The sequence below is a fragment of the Solenopsis invicta genome, chromosome 10 (assembly GCF_016802725.1).
Source record: "Solenopsis invicta isolate M01_SB chromosome 10, UNIL_Sinv_3.0, whole genome shotgun sequence".
NCBI lineage: Eukaryota > Metazoa > Arthropoda > Insecta > Hymenoptera > Formicidae > Solenopsis > Solenopsis invicta.
In genome coordinates this window covers 17,826,143-17,852,195 of record NC_052673.1, presented here as the reverse complement: position 1 = coordinate 17,852,195, position 26,053 = coordinate 17,826,143, and the positions used below count along the sequence as shown (strand labels likewise).

At 38.0% G+C, this 26,053-nt stretch overlaps 1 protein-coding gene across 2 annotated transcripts in view; it reads right to left on the bottom strand.

Moving 5' to 3' along the window:
• LOC105197737 (heterogeneous nuclear ribonucleoprotein L) overlaps positions 1–26,053 on the bottom strand; it is a 163,764-nt gene that overhangs the window by 76,792 nt on the left and 60,919 nt on the right. For both annotated transcript variants that reach the window (XM_026131732.2, XM_011164248.3), the window contains exons 4-5: positions 23,179–23,264; positions 21,763–21,859 (exon numbers count right to left, since the gene is read on the bottom strand). In XM_026131732.2, the coding sequence (XP_025987517.1) occupies positions 21,763–21,859; positions 23,179–23,264 (183 nt within the window). The remainder of the gene's footprint in view (positions 1–21,762; positions 21,860–23,178; positions 23,265–26,053) is intronic.

Below are 26,053 nucleotides of genomic sequence, written 5' to 3'. Positions count from 1 at the left end.
TCTTTCGGTTGCTCATTTTCGTCACATAATCGTCAATTTGTTAACCGTTATCTCGAAATTCGTGCTTCTAAAATGTTATCGCGAGTATTGCAAATAAAATGAACAAAATTATACATAAGGAAACTGTCACGTAGCAGTACATAGGCAACTACGAGTGGCGACTAACAGAGACGTTGAGCAGAAGAAGTTACATGGCCGTGCTAGTGTTACATAATGTCGACGAGACAAGCGGTGCGCGCTCATTCGTTATTTCAATTGCTTGACGTCAATCCTGTCGGGAACACGTGCAACTTCCGCAAGCGGCGGAAACGGCGGTTTCGGGCGCGACCCCCCGTGTTCGCGTGTTTCTACCGAGTTAGTGCTGTAAAGTCGCCGGAAAATTCCGGAAACGCACACGCGCGCGAGTGTGTCAATCGTCGATGTCGGCCTCGGCTTCGGTTAAGCTCATTATCTGAGATACCTGTTCCACCTGTGTTCAGCATTAATAAAGTTCCGGACACGCGGGAGAAAGGGGGGGAAAAGAGAGAGAGAGAGAGAGAGAGAGAGAGAGAGACGCCACAGCAGGGAATTGGTACCGCTGGGACACGAACGGGAACATGTTCCGCCTTGCGACGATATACCGGATTACCTCTGCTCCGAATTACAGTCGCTGAGTATTATCATCGCGTATGCCAAATTATTACGCCTCTTGATCATGCCAATGTCGCTGGCAATAGAGATAATTATAACGCGTGTTTATTTGTAAGCCTTCAGTAACAAAATAAATCCTGACAGATTTCTAATATTTTTTTGTGATAAACAGTTTCATCATGAATTTACAATTATTATCGTGCTGTTGCTTTAATTAAAGAAAATTCTTATAAAAACTATCCTACGTATAATATTTATAAATATTAAAAAATATAATTTTAAAAAATTTTTTTACATAAAAATGGAAAAATAAAATATAGACGTCTTTTACAATTTGCAAAAAAATTAGAATCTACAAATCACGTCAAAACAAATGTTTCAATTTTCTCTAAAATTTAGGTATACGAAAAGTTATATAAATTTCTTAAAAATAGGATGTAGTAAACAGTCTGTATTTAATTTTAATATACAGTCAAGATTTTCCTTTCATAAAATATATAGAGATAAATTATTTCGTTCCTTATTTCATTACTCATTGTCAGGACAGTACCAGGAACGTAATTCTTCGAGCGTGTGATTTCCTAATGAGACCATAACTAACCACATTAGAATGTCACGGAGGCAGGCGGAAATCCTTAGGGATCCTATCGTGGATGGACGCTACGTTGAGTACGCTTCACGACCGACATTTTCTCAACACGAACCGACGATTATTTTCGATCGTACGAGGACGAACGAAAAAGCGTGTAGCCACATCCCGCTAATAATGCGTATGCATTATACAAGAATATCAAATAATCGTATATCGCGTAATTAGGTCGGATCTGTCATTAATATAATTTATAATTTCCATAATTACTACGGTCGAGAAGAATTCAATTAATTTCTGTAGAAATGCATTAAGGAAATTAAGCGCCGTTATTGAGAAGAGCACACTCTACTTCATTGATTGTCATAGTATTTATCATTAAAACTTTCATATTGTTCCTCCTCTTCTTTTCACCGGCTGCCCGCCGTGCAAGTATATCGCCGAAAGCTTTCAGCATTGTGCTCGCTGCATTATCAAGTCAGTCGACAAATGCACAATCGCGTCGCTCGATTTGCCTCGAATGCATCCGAAGTGCCGTGCCGTCGCGCGGAGCGACGCGTCACGAGTGCGATGCCGATGCAGTTCTTTCCAGGCTAGTTGACGCGATGCACTCGATAGCTATGCGGCCGCATCTAAGAGACGCAGTCGTGAAATTTCATCGCGGACGATGTAAATTTCTTTCGAGTATTGACGAGACCGTGGTCATTGAGAGAGTGGAGGATAAATGACCGCGTTGTACAGTGTCCGCCGTGCAATGCAGCCGTTTACTTTAGATAGCTTCTGCTAGCTGGTCGTTTACGGTAATGGATCGACCCACGCCCCGTTTTAATCCACGATGAAGTTACTCGGTGATCGATCAATTATCCTGGAACGAAGGAGGTTTGACTATCGAGCGATTAAGGACCGTATCAACGTCACGTCTTTGTGCCAGAGTGATGCAGGTTCCCTTGAGCTTAGCAATCTTGCTCCGGAAGATGCATGATTTAATAGCCTTTCTTTTGCAGACATTTAATAACAAAAACGTGACATAATTGCGTCTCGCAAGTTAATTACATATTTATCTTGGCTAAAGATAGATGCTACAATATTATTCATTCTTCGTGAAAATATCATTCGTTCTTCGTTCGAATAAAAAAAAAAAAAAAAGAAAGAAAGAAAGAAACGACGACTTAATCTGCGGTAAGACAAGTTTTACGACATCATTAGTACGTCAGAATACAATTCTCCGATAATAGGGGTATGAAAATAATTTAGAAAGTCGCGGAACACGTCGTTCTCTCCGCGGCTTCGCTATACGCTAACGAGACACCGCGATTTTAAATTCGCGGTGAGAGATGTTTCCATTCCGGGCACGTCAGTCACGAAGCTAGTTCCTGGACGAAGCGAGAACGTCGTCCCTGTCTCTTAGTCTCGACACACACGCGAGCGGATCCCTTCGACTGTCTGAGCACGCACGCGACGTATAATCGGGATACGCTCGGTACGTGCGCAGCCGATGACGGACCTGCAGCGAGCGAGCGAGCTGCAGCGATTCCGGGCGGAAGGACTTGCGCCCCGCGAAATGGTAGAACAAAAGTACAAAGCCACGTGCCGGGAATGAAAGGAGCGGAAGTACGCCGATTCCACCTTGCCAGATTCGAGAGAGAGAGAGAGAGAAAAAGAGAGAACAAGAGCTATAAATGTCGCGGAAAGATCCGCTACTCCACGATAATCTCTGTGCACTGTATCGATGCATAGAGCCGTTGCATCATTTAATAACCGTTCTCGTATTTCGCTATTGTTTCCAAGCGGTGTGCGCTAATGATATAATCGCGATTGATAATTTGATTCGTTGAAAAGTCGATTGGCTTTCTATTTTACATGTACATCCGGCGTTTCTATAGAAATCAATTCAAGTCTTTGCAATGGTATTAATTATAGAAATTATCATTCACGATTTGGATAGCTGGAACAATATTATACGCGCTACTGAAATTTAATTACCGTAATTATTATTTGCGTAAATAGCAAAATAGGAAATGTATTAGACGCAATAGTCTGTCTATATATTTATAATCCTTGTGTTTGCTGCGAAACATCACATGACCACTATTGATCGAAAGTTGTGCGGATAAAAAAAAGTGGTAATAATTTGGGACGGTCGTGCATAGGGAGTCGATAGCTTTTTCCAGCTCGTTGATCTACCGTGTGTCGCGTTTGGGCAGCGCGAGGAAGGCATTGAATCTCCAATCACTGCAATTTCTGCGAGCGACGTTTTTCTGGAAACGCGACGCTCGTTGCAGGGCAACAGGTATTTAAATTAACTCGATGTCTCTCGACGAGACGAACGTCCGCGACGCTCTCGCGGGCGGTGGAGGAGAGGTAAATGCGAAGAAGGACTCGAGAAACGGGGAACGAGGAGAACGCGCTCCTCTCGATTGGCAATCGATACGTACGTGACCGGCTTTCGAAGAGGAGCGACGCGAAACAACGCTCTTGGTAACTCGGATGACTACCATACTGTATTCCAAGCGGATCGCATTGATTCGGTCAAACTGTAGGGACGTGCCGTGGAATAAACTCGCGAATTCGTCCACTCGTAATTATATTTGCCAGTACCGGTAATTGAAATAAAATATTGCGCTCGTTTGATTGGATGAGAACAGCTTACTGAGAAACTGCTTGCTTTTTTTCCCCCCCCATCATAAAATTACATTTGCGGTTATAATGAAAGAGTTTTAATCGAGTGGACTTAATCGTGAACGAAGTAAAATTGAACTATTTCTAAATTTAAAGATATATATATTTTTTTAAATATTTTATTAAGTATAATTTCGTCTTGTGATATTAATTAATTAATTGTGCAATTGGCTGTGCGCTTAAATTTGTAAAACATGGCACACCGCTTAATTAATTCAACTTAACACTATTTCATCACTACTAATCAGGTTTGTTGTATAATTTGCATAACAAATTTATGACCTTCTTCGTGAGGTAAAAAAATCTCGGCAAAGTCGTTCGCATTATAATGGGTAAACTGTAAATTTAACAAGAGCGTTGGAAACTTTAAAGCGATGCGCCGAACATCTTTCGAAAGCAAGACCCACAGAACGGTGAACTTTAATTACTGTTGGTTATTAGTCTTCCGCATCTGTAAGTATATCCGCAATATCGAGAGGCAAAGAGCTCCAAGTTTGGTGATTTATAGACATGCCAAGTACCGAAAAAGACTCGGCAATCGAGAAAGTGGAGCGACACACCGAGAATATATTGTCCGGAAATGTCGCCATTTAGAAGTGCACCAGAAATACATTGAAAAAAAAGAAAAAGAAAAATGCAAAATAGTGAAAAATCACACGAAATCGGAAGAATAGCACGCGGTTCTGACAATGTGTTATTCATGAATTTATATATCCTTATTTTTCCTGTATTTTTCCACGTATTTTTCAGATATTATTTCGTCCCGCTTATCTCACCGTTGTGATTTTTCAAGATTTGCGACATACGGAACGGAGATTTTCAAAAAAGAGAATATCCTCGGACAGCGACAGTTCGGGGACAATAGATGAACCGTCTGTAAAATAATGTCGTAAGATTTGCACGGAACACAGAATGTTTCTGCGCGCTACCATTTTACCGAAACATACAAAGTATATGGAAGAATCAAAATACAATTGTGAGCTTATCTTGCAAAAGTACATACTTTATTATTGCATTAGGAATTCTTTCGAGGAGACATCGTCTTAACTCGCGCGTCTCTCTATCTCTCGATAGATTTCTCTCCAAGATTTTCTCGACGGTACTTCCTCCATCGATTTTGCTGTGACCCGAAATTACACGCGGCTGACCTGCGCTGCGATTGATGAAGATGATTTCACCGCACGCGAAATATGTTATTTTCGCGAAACAAGCTCGCGTCCTCTTTTCGCAAACGGCTCGTTCTCCACTGACAGCGAGTATCATAAATTAAAATTGGTATTCGCGGAGTGTGGAAATTAAACCACTCGGCGATTTGCAATATACTCCGGATAGGCCGGTATTGCACTCGGCGAGGGAAATATCGGGAGAAATGATGAAACATTCTTTATCCCCCTCCCCCAGCTCGCGGAATAAAATTATTTTCCCGCTTGCGTGCGCGCGGAATAAATCAAACAAATCCCAACGACAAATAAATCGTCTCTCACTCGCGCCGATCTCCTACTAATGTGCCTTTGATTATACGTATGATTAGTATTTGATCAATATAATACGCATTTTAACCATTTGTATAAATTATATGTATTTGCTGAGGAAATATTTCACTTCTCGCGATGCAAATGCTCAAGTCATTTGCATACGATGTAAGATTTATTGGTATTCATATTCCTATAACATATAATATAATCCAATATTGACAAATCGTTATTCAAATAACTTGAAACACAAGTGCTGTTAATGGAAATCATACTATTGCGCGTCGTATTAAATTTCACCGTAAATTGAGCATAAAACGATTGCCAATTAACATCGCTAAATCAAATTTGGTATCATCTCGTCATTTTAATTAAACGACGCTTTTCTGCGATACATCCAACTTGCAATATACAGAATTTTAATAGTTTCGGATTAAATATTCGCAACATTTTCTCAAAATTAGATACACTCGGTGCTCACGCGCTATTTCGGTCCTTCGGGATTAGTCGCTCAACTCGTGCGAGACCCAATGGAGTATGTGGGCTGACCATAAAAGGAAACTCACGGGAAAACGAGCTCGTAAAATCTTGCGTGGCAACTTTGACGAGTGCTCGCTCGCGCGCGCGCGCGCGCGTGCACCCATGAATTATAATGGCGCGAGCCGCGTTAAGGACGTTCGAGAGAGTATCACGACTTTCCTTTTTAATAGCCTTTACAACGAGGGGCGATTACACGGGCGCGATTAAACGGCGAAACGGCTGGATAAAATATTTACGGAAGTGGCTGCGGGGCTCGGATTTCGCTCGGCGCGCATAACTCCGGAAAGAGATCGGCGAGTACGTACGAAAACTGTGAAACGCGACACGGACTATCTATCTTCCCCGGTAGATATTACCGAGCTGTCTATCCGCGCGGCGGAGATGCATTTTTCCTCGGCTTTGTGAGCGCCCCACAATGCACCGCGACAAAGTAAAGCGCTACAATAATTCTCCGCCCGACTGCGCGCGAGTATGCCTTCTTATCTGCTTTGTAAGATGAATGTATTGGATTTGTCGCGGCATTATCTACGGACTGCCGTAAGAATTATGACAGATAATAACGAAGTGGGCCATGATTTCTCGATTAAGATAAACTGACCGATCCTTTCATCCACTCGAGTTTCACTAGCTAAAGTGCACGTGAGGTAGAACCTCTTTAGAATTCCTCGCGGTCCAATACCACGTTGGAAAATTGGAAAGCGTCAGTACAAACATATCGATTCTTTAATTTAATTATCAATTCCCGATAGAATGCAATAAAAAACTTAGAGGAATATTCATGAGCTTGAAAACTGTAATTGTGTTGGAAGTTAGAGGAGCGTTCGCTTCATAATTTCGACATATAAAATCGCAAAGCATTAATACAATTTCATACGCGCATTTCTCTTTTATTCCCATGCATTTTTCTCGAACAATTTCTACCTGAAGCGCCGTTTCATCAAGAGGATAGCCACCATCCATCCTCTTCAGGGAAAAACAACTCACCGGTCGACATTTTCGAGAAAAGGAAATCACAGTCCACAAAGTAGAGAAACGGAAATCACGTAAACTAGGATTACAAACATTTGCTCAAAGGGAATTCGGACTTGGAGGAACTTATCTTGTTCTACTTCGATTCGGAAAAAAATATTTCTTTGAAGACGACAAAGTTCTGTAATAAATACATACATCTTTGTTTAAAAAAAAACCGTGTATTTTACTTTTAAATTTATTAATCACGTTTGTAAATTAATTTAACGTCTCATGATAAATAAATCGCGAGAGAACTGTTAAATCATATGCATATCGCTAGTAACGCTAGTAAGCGCTAGTAATGTAAAAAAAATTTTTGTAATTCAACGATTGCCCCGCGAGAGAATGAAAACTTCACGCATTAAAAGCATACATTTTCAGCAAAACGTATTTCAAAGTGTAATCAGGCGAACGAGCAGGGCGAAAAATTTAATTATCGCCGTTTCGTCGCTCTACGCGTGTCGGTCTCTGGCATTAGCCACTCACTTTTTATTATGCATAACACTCGTCACGTTCGAACGAATACGCGTACGAGTCTCGCGTTAATTTCTCGCTGATATCACCTCGCGAAAGCACTTGATTCCGCAGCCACGGAAACCATAAACGTACATGTGCAATCGATACGATCGTAGAAACGAGATAACGTAAGGCAGAACTGCCAGCTAGCCTCGACTAACGATCGTACGTGTTGCGTTTCAGAGGAAAAATAAAATCATTTTAAATAGCGAAAATTTTATAATAAAAAATACGATTTCAGTTTTTCAGATTAGATAAAAAAAAAAGAGAGAAAAGTTTAAAAAATTTCTCACGATTCGCGTAAAAGCATAAATGCATTTATTCACGGTAGTTTTATTACCTCGCTGATTTATTTCAATTATTTTAAGTTACGATATTTAGCAGTTCTATCTCTCGCGTTTATTTATTACGAGAATGCAGGTGGGTTCACGTTAAATTGATGTTAATTTAACGCGAACAGTTAATGCGATGATTAACAAATTTCTAAATAAAATATATAGAGTATTAAATAATTCATTGGTTGAAATATTTTAGTTCTCTCTGCAATTAAATAATTGCAAACAAAGCGTGAAATGCAGGAATTAAAATAAAGCAGCAACCGAACTCGGAAATTCTCCGTGCAGAAATTCAAACAAAAACTACATATGTATGTGCAAATGTTTGATAATATAGTAAATAAAAACAATAGTATAGACATAGTATGGAAATAAATTTTTATTTTCGCGCGAAGCGCAATATGTTCGATAACGCACAACGCGGTGTTCGTAAATAGATGATAAAAATAAATTTGCCGGACCCGATGACCGAATGCGATCGCAATAAACGTCGCGAGCTGAAGCTAGCGGGCTTTAATCAACGTGGGTAATTAATCCTGCACGAAATACAGGCGAGACACGTCGGCTAACATCGACTGGCTTTAATTGGGCCGAGGGATCATCGAGCGATTCCTCACACTTGACGGCCCATAGATATCAATCGAGAAGTTTCTTAATAGCTGAAAGAGATCAGACTAGAGATACCGCGCAAGAAAGTAACTTATTTACACCTCCGCCGTTATTAGTTTCATAAAAAGTTCATCGGTGTTATCGACCCTCCTCTCTGGTAATAGCCAACACTCTCGTCTTCCCTATTGAGTTGAACAGTTTCGGAGTCGGAATATCGAGGTAAACGAGCTTCCGTGCGGCGATTCGAATTCATTGAACATAAAATCAATGTACCGACAATTTTTATAACGCTGCTTACAAACGTCTGGTTATCGGGGATTGAGCGTACCTCAATATTTATATTTGTTATAAAGAAAAGCATACGTTTTTGTTAAAAATGTATACAGTGAGAAAAAAATTGGCTGAAAAACTAAAATATTTATCCAAACCGTTCAACTAAATATTAAGTTGGTATAGTTTAATCTGGATTAAAAAATTTTAATGGCTGACACAAAACTTTTTTGTGCAACTAAATTGTTGAATCAATGTTGAGTTGAACGTATCGAACTAAATATTTTAGTTTTTCAACAAATTTATTCTCAAGGTAGTAAATTCAAACTCACAAAATAATATATGCAACTGCACTATAATCGTCTTTTTGTTTGTTATACGTGTATATTGAAAAAGTTTCTAAATATTTTGTTTCAATTTGTGTAATGTTTTCAATGTATAATGTGAAAAGGTAAAAGGTAGCCAAATGCAGAATTCAAATTTTTTAAAGAAATATTTACGAAGACAAAAAAAGGGAAAAATAAAATATCTACATATTAACAATTTTTTTTCTATCATATTCTCTAAAGGTATTAATTTATTTTTATTTAATATATAATACTTATATGTCGTGTTTTGATCTTGATCTTGTCTATGAAATATGAAAGAATTCGGATAAGCTCAAAAATATTAATATTTTAGTTCTGTACAATTTTTCCCCTTATTTTTTAGTATTTATTAAAAAATTTTGAAAATTTAATCAGTTATAATGTATCTGAGACTGAAATTAAAATAAACATTAATATATCACATTTTCATGATGTTCTCAAATTTTGTAAAAATCTTATTCACTTATAGAATATTTTGTAAAAAATACAAAATATGACGATAGTTGCAGTTTTAAAAATTTGGCAAAAATCATTATTGTTTATCATTTTTTACGCGTAAATACAAGGTGTTTTAACATGAGTTCCGCGCATTCTTATATATTATATATATACATACATATATACACACACACACACACACACACACACACACACACACACACACACACACACACACACACACACACACACACACACATATAAAATAAATCGATGAAAAATTAAATACCAAAATTAAATATCAATTTTAAATTCTCCTAGGTAATATTTTAAAATAAGGGATCTGAAACATTATATTTAACTATAATATTCTTATGTTTTTTTAATTAGTATATCCATACACGTTAGGTAATTTTCACAGATCCATTTCCTTGATAAAAAGAAAGTGTGTCACTCATTAATACGATGCATAGCAACGGAATTATAAATTACAACGAGCAAGCTATTATATATTTACGTCAAACTGTAAAGTACAAATATAGGTATCCAAATCATAGCAGCCTTCAAATAATTAATATTTAAAAAACACAACTGTTGCGATATATATATAAATAATACATTACTACGATTAATCCGCTTGAAGCTTCCTGAGTTTCCTCTTTTTCTTAGGTATCGTTTTCTCCTTTGTAGCACTTACATTCGCTCGCGAAACATTAATTACGATCGCGTGCACACTAATCTCCAAGACATGACGATTGCGCGGTGCTTTTCACGGCACTCCCGAGTTAATCGCACGCGACGCGCGTTTTGTTACGTTACAACGAGAAAAGTAATACAAGAAAATACGCAATGAAGATCAGACAGCTCTTCGTTACGTGACGAATAACGCATTGTATGCGATCTGATCTTTTTAAATCGAAAGTAGCGTGCAAGTTGCACGCAGGTTAAAAGAGAATTTTGCACGTGAGTTTATTATACATCAAATTCATAAAATAAAACAATTATTATCGTCCGCCACCCCGAGTTTTACTTTCCAACGAATAGACCGTGAGAAACACTTGTCTCGATGAATGATCAGCGCTCCGAACACGTTTAGCGAATTGTAATCGATAGCGAAGATTAACAGTGCAATCAATTAATCGCCTTTATTCATAGAAAATGATCACATTTGAAATCTACTTGTATGTACATACTTCTCGCGACCGTGTCTCGAAGAATAATGCGACGAGGGCGCAGAGCCTGAACCATCGTCACCTACCCGTTCAACCCTTGTCGAGTGGATGATAACAAATTGCGTATATTTATAGTACGATCGCGGTATTTGTCATAAAGGAACAACAAACGACTAATGCCGCGTGTTTCCCTTATCAAAATACATATGAATATATACATATGTAAATATATACACTTATCAAAATACATTTCGATAAGTTATTTATCGAAATTATGTAAATATATTTCGACTTAGCTATTATACATGTAATTATTCTAATATGTATATCGAATGCATTATATTAATTAAAATCTATTCATCGACGAAAGAATTGTTATAAATATACCGGGATAAAATAATAATGCATCGTTCAGTCACTCCGATTTTTACTTCAGAGTAAACAAATCGTAAAAAAACATGTTCGCTTATCTCGACATGTTTTACAAAATGTTAGCTGTAATATATAATAATTAATTGTATGTTAATTAATCGCGTGGATTTATGATTCATGATTGTAAAAAAACAAACGCATTGATCTCTCAGCACTTATCACGATTACATTTCGAGAAACAATACTGCGACTAAACTTGCTTGTACCACTGCCCGCTTGGTTCGCGCTGTAATGATAAGAAACCATCTCGCGCGGATGATAACACGTCTCGAGTCTCGACGTGCGAGGAACGGCGAGTCACGGCGACCTTGCGGATACAATAGCGCGTTGCACGCGCAAATACAAGAGCAATTTATCATCACGAAAAATATTCAACGCGTATTATAATACAGATTCACACTTCGAATCCTATGCTCTTTACGTCTCAAATTACTTTCGATAGAGTTACTAGATCGTACATTAAATTCAATATTCATTAAAAAATTAAAATTTATATCTTTATTATCACAGAACAATTTATATAAATATTAATATATTTATTACTATTATTTCAAATTTTTGTGTCTCAAAAAAAGTAACTACATCATTTTATTAACTCACGATCTTAGTGTATCAAAAAATAAATTTAAATCGCCGCAAAAAAACTCAATTTTACATTTTATTCAATAAAATTAACTTTATTCTTCGCAAAATATAAAAATTAAAAAAAAAACGATAATGATAAATAATTGTTTATAATGATAAGTAGTTGCAATCATTTTTCAATCAATAAATAGTTATAAATTACACAAATTTTACACGGTATATTATTGGTCAATTTTAATTATGTTTAACAAAAATTACCGTAATTTTGAAATTTTTATAAAATTTTTTTTGCTGTAATTATTTTCAGAACACCTTATACAAGATTCATGTTTATTATTTGTAGCTTTTAAGCTACATAAATACTTAAAAATACACGAATGTCAGATTGCATCATGAATCGTAAAACGTGCACTATTCGTTCCGCCATTAGTGCTCTTAAGCTTGTATCTTTACGTATTTACGTGTGAGGAAAACTGCGATAAAGCAGTAGCATAGAGCAGAGTTCTTTAATAATCGCATATCACTTTGTTCAATGAAATGTTAACATTTACACGGAAAGGGAGATTAGTTGCAGCAGCATGAATCTGTATGAGATTAAAGAGTTAAATTTCAGTTGTATATAGCTAAAATTTACCTGTCACATGCAGATTTTGCAACTGCAAGTAACTATAATTATTTTTTTAATTTTTTATATCGCGTTGCAGACTTTAGGCGTTTATGCACATAAAGATACATTTAAAATTTCTCTCTCTCTCTCTCTCTCCTCATTATATTATCATAATGGACATAATTTTATATTATCTGCATATAAAATACACACCATCTACCTTCAATTCCAGATACCATTCAAGGTGATAATAAAATTTGCTTAATTCACAGAAATTTAATTTAAAGTCGCTTCTCTGAGCTGTTCCGAATAATTTCACGGAATTTCTCTGTACACGCAGTTCACGCTCCTCCCGGTTCTCATTTACGAGAGTTTAGTACAAATAATATGTAAGGGTTATTTGTCGAAAGCAAATGTATGCTGCATATATAATTCTGTTACTTTAATTATAACGATGGAGTCAAATATAATAATCCTCGCGTGCGAGTGAAAAACCGGTGAATTTATTTACCGAGATGCTTCGGATTCGTAATATTTCGTCAAAATTTAAATCTTCATCAGTTCTTTTAGAATGGACACACGGATACTATTTGGAAGACAGTGATGAATTAAGCTGTTCGCTTCAAAATCAAACTGATTGACATCGCTCAAGTTGCAACGTGAATTTGATTTAAAACATTTTGACAGGCGTTTTAAATATCGTTATTTTCAACTAATAAGTAATAAAAAGAGTTTTCAGAAAGATAAACATTTGAATTTCGATCGAGCGATCTACCAGCTGATCTATCTGCGGTGATTCGCTATTGCTGAGGCGGCAGAACGATTTCTGGATTTGTTGCTTGTCGACACAACGGCGATGATTGATGACGCGGCATATTCGGTGCGCGGCAAATCGAACAAGTCCGAAGACTTTTTCTTACGGCGCGGGCGGCGGAAATTTCCAAACTTCGCCTTGTATCCGCGGAAGAAACCCGGAGCAATCGGACCGTTCGCGCCGCTTGCGATTTGCAATTCAAAGCGAAAAGTAAGATTTCCTAAAGTATATGCCGACGCACTGGCGCACTGGCACATGCCGGCCGCGTCTCAGAATTTAGCAGCGATAACTCTTGACCGAATTAATCGGCGCATATTAATGAGGTACGAACTCGCGCGCGGCGTTAATGTCGCGATCATCGCGTCGACCGTGTGAAATCGCCGCGAGTTGAAAGGCTGGCGCGCTTTAGAAAGCACGTTCCTTTCTTTTATTCTCGTTTCTACGTTAATTTGCAATTCAAAATTTCGGTGAAAGAAGGACAATTAACATTTCGTTTCACGGAGACGAACTCGTCGGAAACATGGAAATTCTAACGTGGGAACATTTCGAAGCTAATTTGTATAATTATTTTGCAGTCACTCACAATCATTTATGTTAAAAAATATTTATCGACGTCAATTGTAATTAGTAATATTAATAAGCGGACCTACAAATTCCACACAAAACAAGCAATTTAGAGGCCGCGGAAAACGCATCGTGTAATGACATTTTCTACATAATTACATAATTTTGCATTCGTATTAACATGTAAAACAGTTACGCTGATTAGCAAATCCGTCATTTTCGCGAGACGTAAAATAGCGTGATTATTTCTCCGCCGCATAGCGAAATTCGAATTTCTATTAAATTAAATGATTGATGACTGGAAATCCGCGAGAGATACGGTCGAACGAAATCTTTATTCATACTCGTAATCTTTCTTTTCCCACCTTCTTTTTCTCCGCGCGATTTATCAGGGCGTAAAACTATGCTGAGCGAAACCTCTGTTATACAATATTCAATTTTACGGAGTTGAATATTTTCTTCAAGCAAAAAATTTTCTGCAAAAAGGCCGTTCCGCGTAGTGAGAGTTTAAGTGCACCTATTGGCTAAGGGTTAAAGTGCATTAGATGATAAAGCGTTAAGGTGTGACGGCTAAATGTAGAATATAACAACCGGGGCGCAACGTTACGGGGAACGGTGTGGCATTACGTTATTGCAATGTAACAGGCGCGACGTCTATAGGTTCGTTCCATTAGAGTACTTGTAATCCGGCAATTTCACAATTTCACATCGCAATTTGAGGTCGCACGCGAAATGACACGGCAGAAATGACGATAATGCTCGCCTTCGGAGGAAGCGCGTGCATTCGCATAAGAGAGATGGGGGGATAAACTGCAGTGACCGACGCCCATTACGTGAGAGTGTGAAAGAATAGAGGTGGGGAGACATAATTCGCGATAAACGTTGCGCCGCGCGCTGTGTCGCTGCAATGGAATGCAGCGAACGTAACAAGTAATTGCAGTAATGAAAATAAATGGTTTCGGCGTGCAAGCTTTTAAATATAATGCAGTTCTAATCCGATTGCTATCTTTCGAAAATAACGGTTATTAAAATTCTTATAACCGCAAGGATGTATTATACCGTCAAAAGTGTCATAAAATTCTACGTATATTTTTAAATTACACAAGGACATTAAATTTAATGGGCCTATATAACTGAAAAACATATGCACAAAATTTAGTGCATTTTTGATAATATTAAATGTTTTTAATTTTAATGTATCTGCTTGAAATTTGCTTCCGTTGCATTACATTAAATTTTGCTACGTATTTTTAACAATGTACAACGTAAAAAACGTCACACAAAAAAAATAAATTCTTAATTCACGTATATTTTTATTCTGGAATGCTATTTGTTTTTATTTAAATATCAAATGATCTTTTCAGTTACAACTGCATCAATAATAAATATATCTGTGAGAAGTATATTTTATTCTTAACATCATATTCTCTTGTTTTCAATATATTATTCTTATGACAAGCTCAATCACATTATTTGAAAGCTATTTATTCTTGAATTCACGGACAACAGTGTGCATGACAACCCAGTGAATCCCAGTATCAAGCAAGACACTTCACCCTATGTTCAAAAATAAGTTTGGTTATTACTCTATTATTTTTTTGTGTATATCTTCGCTCTCATAATTTTCTTTTGCTATCATTCTTTATTTTAAAAACTTTCTTTCTTTTCTTTGTTTTTCCTTCTTTTAAAATTTTTTGTTTTATAACCTTTTTTTATACAAATAAATTTTTAATTTAAATAAAAAGTTAATAAATTAAAGTTTCTGTGTTTCAAAAATAACTAAAGTTAAAAATAAACAAAATTAAGTTAAAAGTTATTAACTTTATTATTTAACTTTTAATTTTTTAATTATTAAACCGCATTACCCGAGCGCGCATGCACGCCTTCTCTGTTAAAGCCCCACTCGGGTCATTGACCGCAGACGGTCCCGCGTCAGACAGGCGCACGTGCTTGCCGTCTGGGCCGCCTCCCCACTCTCCGTCGGCCGAGAAGAGTGGGGAGGCGGCCCAGACGGCAAGCACGTGCGCCTGTCTGACGCGGGACCGTCTGCGGTCAATGACCCGAGTGGGGCTTTAATAGAGACGGTGTGCACGCGCGCTCGAACAATGCGGAGTCTCTCTCGCTGCGCGAGACTACCGCGGCGACTTTTAGGGAGATCTTGCATCGTACCGCGTTATAACCTCTAATAATTCATTTGCAGGATTGAGTAATTAAAAAATTAAAAATTAAATAATAAAATTAATAACTTTTACCTTAATTTAGTTAATTTTAACTTTAACTAGTTATTTTTGAAACACATAAACTTTAATTTAATAATCTTTTACCCAAGTTAAAATTTTAAGCATAAATTATTCTTAGATTAAAGCATTTATGCATTTCTTTAAGAATTAATTTTTTTTGTGTGATATACCAAGAAAAAAATTTGTTGACAAATTAAAATATTTAGTCCGACACGTTCAACTAAATGAGATCGTTTATTTAATTCTTGATTAAAAAACGTTAATAAAATTGACAAGAATAAATTATACTTTTTATATACAACTAAATAATTGTTGAATCAATCCAATGTTTAGTTGAATGTTTAGTTGACTAAATATTTTAGTTTTTCAATAAATTTTTTTCTCAATGTAAGGTAACATAACGGAAAAGGCTTTGTCTTTGTCAACTTTGCAAACTTGGGCGCAAAAATCAATCTTTTCACGTAAATACTTAATCGATGTAAACGTGACCGGCGGCGCTTTTCCTCGTAAAATAACAGAACGGCGTTGCATTCTCTCGGGTGAATAGCCAAATAATCCACGAATGTGAATAGAATGCCGCGTGTCCATTCGCCAGGAAATGCAATTTCAGAATCGCAACGGCATACTCTAATGTGGAACCGCAACGGCGCGATGCGGCAGTCCCGCTTGTGATTCACAAAGTCGTCGAAAATTACGTTTCTTCAAATCCCGCCCACTTTTAAACGGCAAGCGCACCAGTAATTGTTTTTTATGAGCCATTATGCCCTCGTAACGTCGTTTTCTGCAGAGCGCGATATGCCCTGTTATTTCCTCCAAACAGAAAGAAGTGCCCGACGCGGAGTAATACCCCCATGAGTAATTACGAAATTTGCATTCTTCCATTTGCCCGGGCGGAAATCGCATCGTCATGCAAAACGAATAAGTGAAAAATAGAATTCGTGTGATGTAATCAAGAGGGGCATTATTCTCTTTCGCGTTCAACGCTAACGATATGCGTGGCAAATATACTTTGAAATTAAAATTTTCTCCGCATATTTCCTCCGCGTACCTTCTAACAGAGGGCAATTTGTAAAACGTAGTTCATTTTTAGACACCCAGGCAGTTAACGTCAAAAAAGCTGCAAACAAATTATCGTTGGTTTAAAGTTGACTTCGGCTCGATCAAGAGATCCCGATTTAAAGGGCTGGCAATCGTCCCGGAGACATCCTACACGAGCTCGGCGCTTCTCGTTGTTTTTTTTTTTTTTTTTGTAAGCTCGTCGTCTCTTCTACTTCTCCTTTTCAGATTTCAGAGGGCCTCGTAAAATACGTCCGACGTGCGTGTTCGCACGACTAGAGTTGTTAATGTCGCTCCAATGGCGAGTAAATACTTTCAATTCCTGGCGATATTTCCCGTCCGATAAATTTGCGCGCTCTCGAGGGCGATAGAGCCAGCACGTAGAGCAACTTTGTCAATCCGTCGACGTTCTTTACGATATTCGCCGAATGAAGATCTCTCGTCGCGGCGATTCACCGAGCACGTCGCGCGCGCGTCCGTCTTATCGTCACCCTCCCCGAGAATTATGATACGGCGACGAAGGGGAATTAATTCGGTTTAAAGTCCTAAAGGAAGTCAAGCCCTCGCGATAACGGTGACGTGACATTTAAATTAATCTGACTTCACGGTCCGACTAAAAGTTGGTAATTGAATCGGTACAATTATTACGTCGCGACTCCCGATTCCATAACCCGCCTAAATAACGAGAATGACTTTATCAGCTTCTTCAACTTCAATAAACAACCACGCCGTTTCTTCGCCAATCCGAACGTGGTGAACGAAAAGTTTAATAATGAAACTTTGAATATTGCACCCTTGCAAGGAATGAAGATAACGTAGGCGTTACAGAATAAATGAAAGCACGTTTTACACATCGCGAACTGCAGCGTCAGCAGTATCGAACTCGAGGCGGAAGTTTCAGAAATAAAAAAAATTTCAGGCGTAAAAAAAGAAAAAAAGCTTAGGTGACGGAACAATGGAATAATGGATAGAGTGTGCTAATTCCGCAGTGTTTCGAGATCACTAATAACATCCTCGAGTAAGGCTAACGAATCCCGAAGAAGCAGAAGAAACGTGAAAACAATTACGTTGAAAAGCTGCAAAAAAAGTTACAAAAAAGAAATACAGAGAAAGAAAAGTATAAAAAGTACATAATATGGAATGGCGCATAATGCTCTTCTGTGGCGATCGCAAGAGCAACAAAGTCGCGCTATCAAAAGTTATTTCGAAAAAAGAAAAAAAGAGAGAGAGAGACTTCATGGATACGATAGAACGCGCGCTATTCTTTAAATGTTCCAAAGGCAAATGTTACTTGCAGATGAGAGGACGTATTACATGAAACGGGGAAAGATTTCCGTACACGGTCCGCTTCTGCGCCAAGCAATCTCTGCAAGACCGTGTCGTAATCGATACGGCATTGTCATGCCATCCGCGTTTGTATTCAGGAAAAAAACTCGCTTTAGAGAACGCGGACTCATCGAAGGAAGGAAGGATGGGGGAGGGAAGAGGGGGAGAGAAATGTGTAGCTGAAGGGATTTTACGGTACGACGATGCGGAGGCTTGTTCAAATATTCCTCCGATGCATCCGATACGTCTGCGATACTTCATCCATCGCATGATTCATGCGGCTCATGCGTGGCGTACAGCCGACGCGCGCTTTCCAACAAGCGCGGCCGCTATTTGGCAGGCCTTTCTATTGGCAATGGGGAGATAAGGGGTGGGTAAACTCCTGTAACAGGCTCCGCCTCAAAATCCAATTTCGAGCTTTAGGTTCTGCCTTCGACTCTATTTTCGCTTGTCGCTCTAGAGGGTCTTTCGCGAGCTCCTCTCTAGAGCTCCTCTCTGGTATGTGCGCGTACTTCCACTCCAAATTTTTGCCGACATTTCTACGACGCGTTTTTCTCCTCATTTCTCCTCATCCGAGAACTCTCGTGCTTTGTATTATTCAGATTGTACGGGTTGTCTCTGGATTAATCTAACTTTATTAAATTTAAAAAGAGAATGAGAGAGAAAGAGAGAGCGATCGCACTCTTTTCTCTCAAAGCTCTCTTCTTTTTCTCTGTCTCTCAAAAATTCTTTTGTTTCTCTCGGTCTGAAGTCACAGTATCTCGAGTTCACTACACTGCGTAGAGATTTAACAAGTACTGTTTTAGTCATAACGTACTGATCGTAATTCTCGCTTCAATAAAAGCTTTGAAAATTTAATTGTAATCGCTATTAAGCTCTCGTACTAAGCGGTTATCTTTAACCTTTCCAAAAATCAAACAATGATCAATGTTGGTTGTGAAGAATTCGAAGGACGGTCGATTAACTGTACTTCACGATTTCAAGTATGTACTCCAACGCTAGCAAGAAGAATCAGCTGTGCACGATATTCGAAGGAAAAATACAGTTGACTTGGCCAATAAATATCTAACATTTTCCAATATGAGCCGCGCGGTTGGTGGTAAGGAAACCATCGGGAAGGATAACAGCGAATCGAAGTAATTCCAAGTTGCCTGTTCGAGCGAGCGAGAAAATAATGTTATCGTCGACCATTGTCGTTATCATTATTTTCGCTATTCTATGATTGGATTTCGTTATGCAAGAAGAAACCAGACCGATATTCTAAAGAGCGTTAGCGATAAAACTGCCCTGAAATTGAACGTAGTAAAAAGGTGGTGAAGAAGGCGACATAAAGTTACACCTTGAGGAGAAAAATGGCCTCTAAACTGATCGGATCTTGAAACTTTTTTCCCCGGTAAGCGATACACAATGTTTTACAAAGATTCTTACGCGATTTTCTAACCAATTCTTTTCTATCTGTTGGAGTAAAATATTTTATTAGCGCGAAGCAATCTTCACGCGATAATTATATTAGACTCATAAAAGTAACGTTTAATTTTATGATATCAAAAACGTTTATTGCACGCTGTTTAGCTTCTTGTATGTTTTATAAATACTTAAAAATGTTTTCGTTTCAAACGATGTTTACATTTAAAGCATTAAAACACGTTTAAAGCTGAAATATCTTTTATTATTTGTTTCGGAAAAAGATGTTTTATATTATGAAATTTAAAACATTTTCAAGTATTTAGAAAACGGAGAAATAAACATTTTATCGTTATTTTAAAATAAAACACTTCTTTTGTATACCGGATTAATGGGATATCGTAAAAGAATAATTTTATTCGATGCAATCTGCTTGCGCGTTTTTTTTTTACGTACGCTGCGTTTCTATTCGGCTACTTTATTTCGCGTGTTTTTCTGAGGTATAATAGCGCGTGTTCACGCCAAAGAGACGTGCTTTGTGCGGCACGAGCCACTTTTCCCTCTCTCCTGCAACCAGTCTAATGCGCCGGATATTTCTTTCAACGTGTTTATCGCGAGCTGACATCGTCGTAAACGCGAGAGCGAATTATAATTTTTGGGGATTGAAACTAATAATTTCTGACGGCTCGCTGACAGGGGCCATAAATAAAAGGGAAGTTGTTTTAAAGAGCGCAGGCTGTATTCGTTACGGAAAAGCCGATTGCAAAACTGTAAAAATAAAGGTGACACGTGGATCGAAATCGGCTGTATAATTTTTGCTAGGTACCTTCGAAAAATTACTCGAGACAATTCTCTTTGTGCGGCACTTTAGCGACGAATTCGTTCGTTCAATGGTAGTATTGTGTATGAACGTAGTTTAATTCTTTTTGCGTGAAAGTCGCGACAGGGGCGTGAAAGAGTGCAGCTGTTTGTCGTGTCACGCTAATGCGCGCGGTAGGTAGAATCAGATAAAAACCGGTTAATCCATCTTGTGTCGCGCTCATTCGTTACAAGCGTTAAATTACAAGATTTACGACAGCGTCGGGTGCATTGATTACGATAAGTTACTTAAATCGGCAGTTTAAGTTTCTGCTGACTCAGTTTCAATCTGGACGCGCGGAGGACTGCGTAATTAGAGAAACCGGCCGTCCCATTATATCATCATTATAATATCATGCGCGAAAGATAATGCGTTTCGCTTATTACGTAAAAGATTCGCGCGGCTAAATATGTAATATTGTCAGTAAATTTTGCAAATTCACTATGCATTAAATTGTAATCATGCAAACTGAATAAAATTTTTTTTTAAACAGACTAAATTTTCTCGTGGAATATTTTGTGCCGATTACAGTCGATATTTCCCTATTAATAACCTCTTTGATGAATTCGGAATGCATTATTGCTAGAACGAAAATTCGATCGAGAGCCATTAATAGTTATAACTGTTTAATATTTAACAAAATATCGAAATATTTTGATAATTAAATCTCAAATTAAATCTTTTCACGTCACGTTATGTATTATTTTATTTTAATAATTCTACATTTAGATTTTATTTTAAATGCATGGCGGCGAGGGAGATTAAATTTTACGTCACATAATTTATGATCGAGACGTAATACAATAGCTCTAAAATCTGTATAATTTAACATAATTTATATTTCTCGCACCTATATATATGATCACTCATTACGGATGCACAATGAGTGCATTTAAATCGGCTTTATCAATACATGGCGTACTTTTACGAAATATCGGTAACAAATTGCAAATATTAAACAGCATTTTATATTGTGAACACTCGTGGTGTTGCTAATTAGAATTGATAATGAGTCGCGCAAAATAAATGGTGAAAATAGGTTTTTCGAACATCCACGTTAGCGCGAGTGACATTATGTAAAATGCTCTGGACGACAGAATTTTTAAAGCGATCCCCTTTTTTCGTCGCTTTTTAAGGTCGGCAAATGCGATCCGCCTGGCCGTTACACATTTACACATCTAAATTCGCATAAATTTTCTTTCAAAAGAGGCGGACAATTACGTACGATAATTGTTAAAGTACTCACCTTTGCGAAGTCGATTTTTAGTGTGCAGCAGCCAGAATATATGTCTGCCCCATGTAGCGTTTCCTTTGCTCTGGTTGCTGATTCCACCGTGTCGAACGTGATGACGGGAACGACGATCAGTTAAGGATATACAGCAATTTGTGCAAAATGTACACATGTTCAAAATTAATTTGTAAAGAATTTTAGTACTTGCAATTAAATTTGAAATCACTTAATCTTAATTAAACAATTCGTATCTCTCTAGCGTTATAAGGAAAAAAAAGAAAAAAAAATTGAAGAGATATACGAAAAGTATCTTCAAATAAAATTATGACAATTAAATTTATGAGTTATAAACATTCAGCAAGTTTTACGGAAAATACGATAAAATGTAGCGTCCCGACAAGACAGAAATCTCACAGAATTCACTGCGGCATTACAATGTTGTTTTCCCGCAAAGTGGCCGTCGCGTAGTATAAATCCGACATGACGTAAAGTTCTAACGAATTTATAGTCGCGCGGGATGCGGCTTGACTATTATTTGGATCGTAATAGTCCGGAATATATTCCGCCAGACGGAGATTCACCCAAAATACAGCGCAGTACTCTCGAGACAAAGCTCAAAACGCGTTGAACGTATTCGAGCGGTGCGAGCGGAGTAGGCGAAAAACAAGTTGGCGGTGGAAAAAAAAAATCGGAAATCTTGCCGTCAAGCCGTGAATCCCCGTTATAAATCTTCATTACGCCGTAATGGCAGTGCGAGCCTTGACAAAGTTTCCGCGGCTCGAGAAAGCGTGTCAGAGAACGCGGAGTTGATCCCGCGGGCTTCGAGTTCGCCGAAGGTGACCCTTGACTCGCGTGCTGAACGCGCTGTTGCCCCGAAGTTTACCGTGTAAATCAAATTCATGCGAAAACACGACGGCTTACTCGTGTAAAATAAATCTTTTCCCGCCGGCATTGTACGGCTTGAACTCAAAAGACGCCCCTCGCGCATTTTTAAATCGACCCCTTTGTACAAGCTGCCTGTCAAAATTTCAACGGCAAATTCTTCGATAAATGTAAAATTGTATTTTTAATGGATTTTGCCGCGAGTGTGAAAGTCCGCGACGGGGACGTTTAATCGATTTGGAAGATTGCAAAATTTTAGCGAACTGGGTCTCAAGAAGTAAATAACGACTTTGTTAATTCTTTACGTACAACACGCAACATCTGCAGTCGTAAAACAGTGCTCTGCGCTTGGCAAATGGAACATTAGCGGCGCATTTCGCGGTAATTTACTGCTCGAGCACAACTGAATTTAAAGTGTTAATTTACACAGTCGAAATTTACGCAGTGTCTTCCAAGAATTGCAAATCGACGAAAACTCGCTGGCGAGTGATCGCCGACTACGCAACGCTCTACCCTCTATCATAATGAAATATGCACTGAAAAGGATATTCAACCATAGCCTGCACACCATTTTTCTTAAAGATTACGATGCGTTGAACCTGCCCGCTGGGCGTGCTGATCGTGTGTAACACTTCCTGCAACAGAAAAGAGGAATGCTCTTAAACAGATGCGTGCGAGGATATTTTAGAACATTTTCACTTTGTTGATTCAGACGATGGTGCATCACAGTGCCTCTCGCTGAGTTCTCCGACGAGAGCTCAAAGGTGAGAAATGTGAATATTAATCGTAATTATTATAAATGCTCGAGTTTTTAATTCAGCAATTTGAAAAAAAAAAAGATACGCGATGCACTATCGATCTAAAAGAATAAGTGTATCAACAAAATATTTTCATAATATACGCGCAGTTTTTGTTTATATGAAAAACAGCTCTAGACGGAAAAAACAATTTTGCTGAAATACAGATCTGAAAAGAATTACGTTGAACCATTAAACAATTTATATTCAACGTTTAAGCCGATTATTAAAACATCGAAACTTTTTGCACCCGTATCGTCATGCTTGAATGTCTTACATAATAAATTTGACAATCCAACATAAAATGATTTTCTGATCTGTATCTAGTTAACTTTTTAGATATTACAGTGAAATTGTCATTCCCGTGTATTACTTCACAAAATGAAGAAGAAGCGACGTCGGACTCAATTATTTTTACGCTCAATTTAATTTCAATTAATTATTTATATAATAAAGTTATTTATTTAAGTATCGTTTTAAAAACTTAACGCAGCTTCAAAATTTCTTAATTAAATTCTCTCATTTTCTCCCACCATTAATTATCGCACAGATATTAATGTTTATTCAACGTGCACTTTTTCCGCTTTCTTTTAAAACATTCCAATTAGTTGCTTCGAAAGCAATCGCTAGTTCTTTTCAGCTCGTTACTGAAACCTGTCGTAAAGGGAGCGGCGATAGTTCCAAAGCACCTCGTATTTCCGTTAACCTATTTCGAGCACATGATCGATGCACATCGTATATCATGCGCTGCAAATCGAACGAAGTTTAACATGGTGCGTTCTCCAGGGCATCCCTATATCGGCGCAACAACGTATGCGAGGCATTTCGGTGTAAGTTTTCGTCTTCGCACAATACTCATAACAGATCCAGACAGAAAGTTTGCGTGGCGCAGGTCGCGAGAAACAAATGGCAAACTGCATTTGAGCCCATTCGCGAATGTTACATCCCAACAGATCAAATTTTCTCGACGAAAAATCTTTTATCACAATTATTTTTTATTCGGCGTATTTTATTTCGCCTCGCCAGGCCTCTCATGCAGCATAATCAGAATTTGAAGCATAAATATCGGCTCAATATCTCCGTACCGTTAATTTGCTTCATTATAATAAATGTACATTTAATTTATTCAATTGACAGATCGCGCGATTGAATTAATTAATACGATTATTTAAAATTCGAATGCATTAGATTTTGTAAAATCTCATCTTAATATTATATTATTAAATCTATTACAGATCGATATAAAATCGTAAAATATCATTTTATTTCTAAATAATTGATTTTTTTCATTCTCAATGTGCTCAAATTCAGATTTGTGCAAGTAGAGATTTATATAAAATAATCGCAATGCGAATTTACGGATTTGTCAAACACGAGAGACGAATTACTTCGGAATTAGACTAACTAGACATTGTAACACGAAGCAGAGTGTAGGACAGATTAGAGAGAAAACAGAGTTGCAACATGTTCGGCTGGCACTGATTTACAATGCAATTAGCACTCTCTAATCTAATCCTTAATCCTTAATCGTGAGAAAAGTGCAAATAACGAGGACACACTCGAAGATTACTTCGCTGTATTGTTAATCAAACATTGACTTAAAATCAACGTTAGACGGCTGATGCTCTTCTCCAGGGTAAATTAAATTTTCTTCGCTGACTTTGGAATAAACTAAACGAAATGAATGTGCCGCGCGCGGTTATACGGAGTTGCGCGGAGTTTCAGCGACGAGTTTGTAATCGTTAGTCCCGGCGACGACGCGGTCAAAGAAGGTGTTAAACATCGCGCATGGGTGCGAACGAGCCGTGACACATTTTATTTCAAGATGGTCGATAATTGAGAGCGTTTAGCAGCGGGCGCGTGTTTACCTGTCGAGACGCCAGCCGAGGAAATCTCGAATTTGCGCGGCACGAGCGATGACACGACGACGTGGGACGTGGCTCGTTGCCAAAGTAGCCTCCCCGCGAGTTCACCTCCGCGTGGCACAGCTCCCGCGCGGCTAGACGAAAACACGCAACTAGTGGAATCGCATCGAGTGAATCACCACGCTGTTTATTCGGGAAAAATGCGGTTCGTCGCGCCGCGTAGATGCAGTCTGAATACGCGAGACGCGCCAACGTATTATCCATGATTAGTCATACTATCACAGAGACCCGGGCCCGGAACGTCTGAATAAGGCTCGAATGAAATTGTCGGTCTCGACCGACCGCAATCTCCTGCTACAATGTCTCGCGCCCAATGATCACGCCATAGTGATTATATAAATCTCGTGTTTTCATACTCGAACGAGATAATGAACGTAACAGCCTGATCTTTCAATGCTGAAAAGCATTGATTCGCTCAATTATAATTTAGACTTTATTATTCGATTCTGAAATCGCGATTAAATTTATTTAAAATTACCAAATTACTTAAAATTCGCAAATTTCGAATTTTTGTAAAATTTCGTCTCGATAGCATAATTCTGCGAAACAAAGTCTAATCTTATGAGAGATTTTTCTCCTGTGTCATAAAATTCAAGCTTGTTCTATGCATGGGTTTGAGCTTTTTATATATTTAGGTCATTTGCGAAATAAGGGTAGGACTTTTTTTTATTTTCTATATTTCTGATACAACAAAAGATAATG